The sequence below is a fragment of the Gekko japonicus genome, unplaced genomic scaffold (assembly GCF_001447785.1).
Source record: "Gekko japonicus isolate JY-2015 unplaced genomic scaffold, Gekko_japonicus_V1.1 scaffold790, whole genome shotgun sequence".
Lineage (NCBI taxonomy): Eukaryota > Metazoa > Chordata > Lepidosauria > Squamata > Gekkonidae > Gekko > Gekko japonicus.
In genome coordinates this window covers 103,725-113,559 of record NW_015163626.1, presented here as the reverse complement: position 1 = coordinate 113,559, position 9,835 = coordinate 103,725, and the positions used below count along the sequence as shown (strand labels likewise).

The 9,835-nt window shown below is 44.2% G+C and overlaps 1 protein-coding gene across 1 annotated transcript in view; it reads right to left on the bottom strand.

The window, feature by feature from the left end:
- Positions 1–7,113: 7,113 nt before the first annotated feature.
- Positions 7,114–9,835, bottom strand: part of LOC107107226 — a 76,843-nt gene continuing 74,121 nt past the window's right edge. Inside the window, exons 15-17 of the mRNA XM_015407485.1 lie at positions 9,655–9,759; positions 8,726–8,864; positions 7,114–8,563 (exon numbers count right to left, since the gene is read on the bottom strand). Of these exons, the coding sequence (XP_015262971.1) occupies positions 7,114–8,563; positions 8,726–8,864; positions 9,655–9,759 (1,694 nt within the window). The remainder of the gene's footprint in view (positions 8,564–8,725; positions 8,865–9,654; positions 9,760–9,835) is intronic.

Sequence of the window (9,835 nt, the reverse complement as noted above, 5' to 3'; positions counted from 1 at the left end):
TCTCTGCCTCCCTCCAGAACTGACATCCTTTCTACACTTTGACACACACATCCCTTTGCAAACTGAAGCCCATGCATAATCTCCAATCATCAAGTATCGTTTTGGCTTCTGAAATGGCAAAAGGTTCATAAACAATCCCAGCACAGCCAGGGTGTCTGCCACTGAAAAGAGGCACCGATAGCTGACGCTGATCGCTGAGACCAAAAAGCCGGCTCCAACAGCCACCGATAGCTGTTTTCCACAAAGCACAGTCCACGGGCTCGCCAATTCACAGAGAAGCTAAAGAAGGGTGTCAGAATGTGAGGATTTCCAAAGCCCCTCCGTCTTTATTTAGTAAGCATTAACATCCTGCATGTCTTCTTGGTTCGAGGGGCCTTTGAATGATAGCTCCACCTCCTCAATGAAAACCAAAAACTTTTAACCAGAGGACAGTAGAATCCAGGGAGCCAGTTGTTTCGTTTCTTGGCAGCTGTATATGCTGCCTCAGACATGTTAAACGAAGGACCAAGGTTGTTCAGCTTTCAACAAAGGCAGCATTTCATAGTTCTTATCAACAGTGCAACACTAAACAAAGCTCAGGAATCATGAGTCACACATCCAACATGATACAGCAGATAAAACAAACCAATGGAGATTGAACAATGCAGTTGTGACAGTGGATCGAAGTGAAATGTGTCCTTCTGCAGTGACCACAGAGCTAAACTATTATGAACAATGCAGTTGTGACAGTGGATCGAAGTGAAATGTGTCCTTCTGCAGTGACCACAGAGCTAAACTATTAAAGGTAAACTTAATTAGGGTTGCCAGCCTCCAGGTGGGGCCTGGAGATCTCCCGCTTTTACAACTGATCTCCAACTGACAGAGATCAGCTCCCCTGGAGAAAATGGCTGCTTTGGAGGGTGGACTCTATGGCACTGTACCATGCTGCGGCCCCTCCCCTCCCCAAACCCCACCCTCTCCCGGCTCCACCCCCAAAGTCCACAGGTATTTTCCAATCCAGACCTGGCAACCCTAAACTTAATACAAACGACAACGGACAATGTGACCTTTTGTTGCAGGTCCCCTCCACAATATGTCTCAGTTTGGTTTTTAAGAAGTGGAGATAAAAGTCCTCACTACCATAAACTGGTAGGAGAGATGATCCAGTACTTAATCCTGATTGGCGTGCAGGACATAAGAACATAAGAGAAGCCAATGTTGGATCAGGCCAACATTGCACAATCATACAGTCCTTTGAAGCGACGGGCACAAGCCCGCCACTACGTGATCAGATGCAACCACGGGTGAGTCGGGTTTGGGGTTTTTTTTGCCGTTTGTTTCCGATGCGCTTAAACATGGAATCGATGAATCGCACCTCCACACTGTAGGACAGAAACTCCGTCAAGGGTTGTGCTCCCCCAGCCCAATTTGAGAAAGCACACGGCAGTCTTGTAGAGGAGAATCAGAACTTGTACTTTATTGATCAACAAAGGAGGGAGGTGCAGATCCAATAAGGTTTTGGACCCCACAGCTCTCCCTAAGGTTACAATGGGAAACATAGGGTTTTATACCCCCTATGACAGTTAGAAATAAATCACAATTATTGGTTCCATCAAACTTTGTCACATATCCGTCACACCATTCTGATTGGGAATCCAACCTGGGGGTTGGATTTTCTCAGGCAAAAATATACCTTCTTCAGTTGAACAATAGGCTTTCTTCTTCCTAGCTATGAAATTCTAAAAAGTATCTAATTGTAAGAAATATTAGTACATCATGCAGTGTTCTCCATCTAACACAAGCAAACTGGCATCAAGAGCATGTGCAGTTACAATTAACAGAACAAGCAAGGTCACTGTGGTGTGATTGCCTGTCAGCATTTGGTATTTTACCCAGAATGCCTTTAAGCAATGAACCAAAGTGAATATCTGAATATATGTTGATGATTGATTTCAGTCTTAGTGATTAGAATAATCAAAGGCACTTAACATATGCACCATGGAAGTGCTAAGTGCACCCACCAAGTCAAACCTGTTAGTCAGTGGCAGAGTATAAAGTGGTTCATAAACGATGTGTACAACAGTACTGGTAGCCAGTCCAGGGAAGGGCTGTGGTTTCCCTCCAACAACGAGGAGGGGGAAAGCAAATCCTGGCCTGAGGCCACAACCCACTACAGAGCTAGAGAGGGGTGTGTGTTGGGGCAGAGGAACTGCGTTTCGATCCTATTTTATTTCTGTGCCCAGGTTACATTGAAGTGCCTGTGTTTATTTTCATGCCTAACCTGCATATAGTTAAATAAATCTTCCTTTTTGAGTTTAAAAAAGCCTGGTGTGCCTTAACCACATAGTCCTCCCCGCTCTGCACATTACCAGGGGCAAAGGAAGGCCAGGGAACACAAACAGGCCCGAATCTGAGGGGTTGCCAACTCTCCAGGGGGCGCCCAAAGATCAAGGTACCCGCTTCCCAAGGCGGGGAAATCAGCCAGAGGGGTCTCACTGTCCCTCTACGAAGGCAGTGTCCATTCAGTGAGTGGTGGCAGCGTTTAATGGAGACAAATAGCCCCACCAGGTAGGGTGGGAGGCCAAACCAGGGGCTTGCGACCCACAGGACGACAACTCAGTCTCCCAGGGCTGAGGGCGGGTCCCCGTTTCGCCACAGAAGTCATCACCCCCACCTGCCGGCTTGTTCTCAAAATGGTTGCTTCGGCTGGCAAAAGTGATTAACTTGCAGCAGCTGAGAACTGTCATCTAAAGTGGTTGACAGCTCGCAATTTAGAGATCTATCCGGGTAACAGCTTTCTCTTGGCGACATGGCTTTTCTTTCTGCACTGAGAACTTCAGCTCCACCAGAAAAAAAAATTCCCCACAGGCCACAAAATCCTGGCTACGGGCCTGTTTATACCCAGAAGAAAACTTTGTGGGCTGCTCTTTTTCTCGGCAGATGGGGTACTTAACAGCTGCTTGGGGAAGCGGCAGGCTGCTTCCATTTATCCTCTGAGGGCGAAGAACCCCAGGGGAGCAGCACCACCTTACTGAAATACGCTGGTGAGACCAGGCTCTTAACATCGTGCCCTGGGAAACCTCCCTCCCGTCCCCGTCTTTTAAAATTTTGCCACAGTTTTCCATTTTGTTGCGAATATTACTCTACCTGCAGTAAGCATGTATTTAAATAAGTCTTGTGAGATTTTTTCAACGTTGTCCGGTATTATTCCCAATAACACAGTCTCGGATTTCAAAGGACATTTAGAAATCTATCCTGGTAACAGCTTTCTATTGGCTAAATGGGTTTTATTTCTGTACTGAGAACTTCAGCCCCACCAGAAAAAAAATTGCCCCACAAGCCACTTTGGGGTCAGGAAGCAATTTTTATTCAGGCCAGTTTTGCCAGGGATCCTGGAGGATTTTCCCCATCTTCCGGGCAGGGAACACGGGTCACCGGGGGTCTTTGTGAGGGGAGATATTTGTGAATTTTCTGCATTGTTCAGGGGGTTGGACTAGATGGCCATGGAGGTCCCATCCAACTGTGTGATTCTATGATTCTTTGATTGTTGGCTAGGATTTGATTTCTCATTGTGAATTTATTATATCATTATACTTTATAAAGTCATTTTTCCCTTTCATGTCTATCATAATATGCATCTATTGGTGACATTACAGGTGACTTTTTAAAATATTTTTTATTTTCAAGACAAACATAAAATGGGTACATTAATACATATAATTTTTCCCTCTATTAACCTACCTCATACATAATCTAAAACTATGTCAGTTTTCCACCTTATGTATATAATATTTTGCAAGAATATAGGTGTATAAATCTTATTTTCTACTAATTTAACCTTTGTCTAAGCATTTTAATATAGTCTTCCATTAGCTATACATGGTTATATGGTTCTTATTTTCTTCTGGTTAGATTATCTAAACATCTCTCTCAATCTCTCTCTTTAAATTCATTTTTAGTCCATCTTTAGGATCTTACTCCATTATAAGCCTCTAGATTTCTCTCAAGAGATGTAGCTTTTCAGTCCTTCTTCTTTTCCTTGATTTCTCTTTTTAAATTTTAGAGTTTTAATTTTGTGTCTTTTTTCTTTATAGGTGTAGAAGTTGTTTTCTGGGAGTAGCCATCTGTAGTCAATTCTTGAAGTGGTTTGAAATTCCATAAATTGTTTTTCTCTCTCTCTCTCTCTCTGAGTCAGTGTATAAGTTGATATTTTGAGAGCCTCATCAATATTAGTGTCTTTATTGAGTCTCAGGTGTACTTCTGCAGAAGTTTCATCTCTCTTTGGAAGTGCTGGTTTCATTTTGTAGACCTCAGTTAGATTATAGGCTTCTTCTATAACTTCTGTATAGAAATATCCTTGCTTCTCTCACTTCCATTGTGGCTGGTCTTCTTCCATCTTGCTCGTGTTTGTTATTGCAATAAGTCCATTTTGTCTTGCTTAGAAGCAAAAAGTTCTTTCACTGCTGTTTTTACAGCAGCAATAATTGAGTTTTGGATTAAAATCCAGAGGTCTTGAAATGAAAACACATCTTCTGTGCATATGTGCATATTACAACCATATGCTAGTACCAAGGAATCTCAAAGTTATTTTTCTGCAAGATTTTACAATTCAAACCACCAGTAATATTTACAAAGCATAGCTGTTTTAGACATATTAGAAATTGCTTACATTACAGAACAGGATAAGCAGAACAAAATGTACTTTATAGTTCAGCAAACATAAACGTAAGACGTTATGGGAATATGATGTATAAAAAGTTCAGGATAAGAGCCAGTTCTCCTTAGGTACAAAAAATCAAAGGCATAGATATAGAATGGGAGGGACTTGGCTTGACAGCAGCACATGTGAAAGGGATCTAGGTGTTCTGGTTGATCACAAGCTAAACATGAGCCCGCAGTGCGATGTGACTGCAAAGAAAGCTAATTCAATCTTAGGATGCATAAACATAAGCATTGTGTCCAGATCACGAGAGGTGGTCATTCCGCTCTTTTCTGCTATGGTCAGGCCCCACCTGGAGTCCTGTGTCCAGTTTTGGGCACCACATTTTAGGAAGGATGTTGGCAAGCTCGAGCGTGTCCAGAAGAGGGAAACCAGGATGGTGAGAGGGTTGGAAGCCAAGTCTTATGAGGAAAGGCTGAAAGAGTTGGGTATGTTTAGCCTGGGAAAGAGAAGGCTTGCAGTCTTTAAGTATTTGAAGGGCTGTCATGTAGAAGATGGAGCAATCTATTCTCTCTTGCTCCGGATTGCAAGACTAGATCTAATGGGCGGAAATTACAAGGGAGTTGTTACCGGCTAAATATCAGGAGTGACTTCCTAACTGTAAGAGTGGTTGAGCAGTGGAACAGTCTGCCTCAGGAGGTGATGGATGCTCCTTCGCTGGACGTTTTCAAGCGGAGGCTGGACGACCATCTTTCGGGTATGTTGTAGGTATGTAGGGCTATCTTTCAGTATACTCCTGCAGAGTGCAGGGGGTTGGACTAGATGACCTGCAAGGAACCCTTCCAACTCTAACGTTCTATGATTCTATGATTCTTCCTTTGAGAAATATTCCAGTTATTAAAATATAATGGCTTATATTCCTTATTACAATGAAGATAAATCTTTATAGAGTCTTGCTATGGTTCCAAATTCTTTACTTAGAACTCCAGACAAAAGAAAGAGAAAAGGGGACTATATATTCCTAGATCACTGAAGTCCAAAAGCAGCTAGAGCCAATTCTTCTCCAATTTTTAATTCCATAATGAAAAATATTGCAGTCTCAGACAAAAGCCTTCTCTTTGCTTTTTTGCCCGGGAAGCCATTTACAGATCACATCAACTTCTTTTCATAGCCACTGCAGGAGGAAGAGGGGTGGGACCGGAAAGATTTCTTCACCCCTCCGTTCCTTTCTCTTTTTTAAACTTTGAAGGGGCTTTATCATTAAGTAATTAGATTTTCTGTTGTTGTTGCTTTTAAGCATATTCACGGTGTTGTTCTTCATCAATGTTATGGATGAGGTTCCAATTTCTTCCCCTCCGGGGGTAGTCACAACTAAGCACCCATGTCTAACATGGGTGCACTTGATCAGCTCCTGCGTTGGGGCGCACTCAGACTTCCACCTGCTTGCTGTCGCACGTGAGGGACTCGAGTCAAGCCTCTTGCAATGAGCTCCTCTTTGGGAAGCTCACTGGAACTCAGGATCCCCCAAACCCCTCTAAAAGAGCTGCAGATCCAGCCGTCACACGGGAGCTCTCCCCGGTGCGATTGTTCTCGTTGCGCCAAAGCCCCGCCTCACTCTCAGGTGACATTTTTAACAAGCTTGTTTCTTAATCCAAACATAACTTTGCAATCTGTCATCCAGACCCACTGCTTCTAGTTTATTAATCAATCATTTGGATTTTTGATCCGATCTGCAATCCAAAACAGCTGCTTCTTGGAATAGCTTAATGTTAGGTACTGCTAAGCCTCCTCCTATATTGATCAGTATAATCTGAAACAGAACATTTATTTTGGCAATACATTCATTTTTACTGCAGATATTCCTCCCAGCCATTATCATTTTACTTTGGTCCCTCTTTCCAAATCTTTCTATATCTTTGTCCAAACGCACGTGGGTTTGATTGAGGCTTTTGCTCCATTACTGGAGCTATTCAGTTTTATCTGTTGGAGTCTGAAACCTGGAAAGGTGAGGCATGCTATCTGCCTCTCTAATGGGTTGCTGTGTTAGTCTGTAGGAGCAAAATTCAAGTGCGGTAGCGCTTTCAAGACCATCCAAATTTTCCAGGGTTTAAGCTCTCATGAATTAAAGCTCACTTTCTCAGAGAGGAATGAGATAGAAGACTCATCGGCAAATCTCTCCAGCTCAGAAGGCGGGAAGGGGGTTCCCCAAAAAGGGCCATGTAGAGTCAGCATGCAGAGGTGTCACGAGGTCTGATAGATCTTCGTTCTCATTTCTGCCTGACCAAATGAGCTTTGACCTGTGAAAGCTTCTACCCTGGGAAATTTCCTTGGACTTTCAGATGCTACCTCTCCACCGTTCCATTTCCTTTGGGAAGTCCTTCTGCCTTATTAAGTTGGCAAGAATGGAGCTAGGTCTGCTTTGAAGCAAACAGGGGCCAGTGGTCTTCATTCACCCTGCCAGGACCTGGCCCTGATCATTTAAAAGGTTTCTCCCCTGTGTGGGTTCTTTGATGCTTTTGAAGACTGGAATTATGCCTCAATCTCTTTCCACACTCTGAGCATTCAAAAGGCTTCTCCCCTGTGTGGGTTCTTTGATGAATTTTAAGACCACTACTCCTACTGAATCTCTTTTCACACTCTGAGCATTCAAAAGGCTTCTCCCCTGTGTGGGTTCTTTGATGAATTTTAAGACCACTACTCCTATGGAATCTCTTTTCACACTCTGAGCATTCAAAAGGTTTCTCTCCCGTGTGGGTTCTTTGGTGAAGTTGAAGACTGGAATTCTGTCTGAATCTCTTCCCACACTCTGAGCATTCAAAACGTTTCTCCCCTGTGTGGGTTCTTTGATGCCTTTGAAGATTAGAACTCGTACTGAATCTCTTTCCACACTCTGAGCATTCAAAAGATTTTTCCCCTGTGTGGGTTCTTTGATGGCTCTGAAGACTGGAAGTCTGACTGAATCTCTTTCCACACTCTGAACATTCAAAAGGTTTCTCCCCTGTGTGGGTTCTTTGATGCTTTTGAAGACTGGAAGTCTGACTGAATCTCTTTCCACACTCTGAGCATTCAAAAGGTTTCTCGCCTGTGTGGGTTTTTTGGTGTAGTTGAAGACTGAAAATCCAACTGAATCTCTTTCCACACTCTGAGCATTCAAAAGGTTTCTCCCCTGTGTGGGTTCTTTGGTGCACTTGAAGACCGGAACTCCGAATGAATCTCTTTCCACACTCTGAGCATTCAAAAGGTTTCTCCCCTGTGTGGGTTCTTTGGTGCACTTGAAGACCGGAACTCCGAATGAATCTCTTTCCACACTCTGAGCATTCAAAAGGTTTCTCCCCTGTGTGGGTTCTTTGGTGCACTTGAAGACCAGAACTCTGACTGAATCTCTTTCCACACTCTGAGCATTCGAAAGGTTTCTCCCCTGTGTGGGTTCTTTGATGCTCTTGAAGATTGCTACTCTGACCGCATCTCTTTCCACACTCTGAGCATTCAAAAGATTTCTCCCCTCTGTGAATTCTTTGATGCTTTTGAAGGCTGCCACTCGTACTGAATCTCTTTCCACACTCTGAGCATTCAAAAGATTTCTCCCGTATGTGGGTTCTTTGATGGTTCTGAAGAGTGCCATTCTGACTGAATCTCTTTCCACACTCTGAGCATTCAAAAGGTTTCTCCCCTGTGTGGGTTCTTTGATGGTTCTGAAGCGTGCCACTCTGACTGAATCTCTTTCCACACTCTGAGCATTCAAAAGGTTTCTCCCCTGTGTGGGTTCTTTGATGGTTCTGAAGATGGCCACTCTGACTGAATCTCTTTCCACACTCTGAGCATTCATAGAGTTTCTGTGCTGCGTGTATCTTTTGGTGTACAAGAAGCTGTGATCTGTATCTGAAGCACTTTGCACAGTGGCTGCATTTACATGCCTTCATTATACTGTGGTTTGGAAAATATACATTACCTTTTCTTCCATTGGAGAACATCATTCCTCTCTTGGAGCAAATAAATGGCTTCACTCCTGAACAAGTCCATTGGGGAAGGTTGCAGACTGGTATTTTATAGCAGCCCCCTTCTTGGCGAGGAATGGAATGAACCCACCTCTTCACCGTACGGCTTCCTTCCTGCCTCTGTGGTCCATCTCTGTTCCTGAAGTTTCCTTTGGCCTTTTCATTCTGGGCTTCTTCCAGTGGGAAAGAACTCTTCTGAAATTTCCCAAATGACTCCTCGACATCTTCTCCTGGAACAAAGAGGGAGATCCAATTACCACTTACACAAGTCATGAAGCCACCGACCAGAAACTCCTGATTCACGAGTGTGCATTTCATCTTCTGAGCCGCTGGTCACAACTTTTCCCTGGCCAGCCCTCCAGTAGAGCTTTTTCTGTATTGTGACCATCCCTCCCCTGTACAAAACTCCCCAAATCTACTTTAAGAGAAAAAGCGGCAAAGATCTGTTGCTCTGCCTTTCCCATTTGCCTAGTCATGCAGGTCTTTTGATGATGAAATACAAAAAATGATTGTAACGTCAAGTCCTGAGATTCTACAGAATTTCCGTCCAGGTGTGATGAGGCAGAAGAGGAGCTGGTCTTCAGACTCCCATAACACAGGTCGGCTGGGGCAGGGGAGAAGTCAGGACCTAACCAAGAGAACCCCACAGTTCTAAGGGAACTCCCATAGGAATACCAGCTGTTGGGGGAGAGAGGGAGGGGAGGCCTGGAGATATTCAACTGACCACGGTAGGAAAAGGCTGATGGGCGTCTGACTCGTCCAGCTAAGCTTTTCTTAAGTGAATACCTCACCTTTCCCTGGAATGTCAGGTATTTAAGGACGGGACAGTCCCTGAAGGGACTAAAAGAGCCACAACTGAGCTCAGACCCAGGAAGAATTCCCAGGATCGCAGGCCCCAAAGGGCTTCCCTCCTTACCCAGAGGGCTTTATCATTCTACCCAACCAAGAGCTGCTACAGAGTGAAGCAGAAATCCACCATGGCTATTCTTTGCCCTTGACATAAAGACGAAGTAGACTCACTCGCGGCCAGTTCACTCGGGAAGGAACTATTCTGTTGAGATCCTCTTGAGAAACTCTCCAACCCTTCATCCATCTCCACTGCAGTCTCTCGCACATCCGTGCCTTCTTTGGGAGAGAGAGAGAGAAGAGTGGAGGAAGAGTGACCCAAGGCCTTTGCCCGTCTCCACCTCAGGCCCTGACA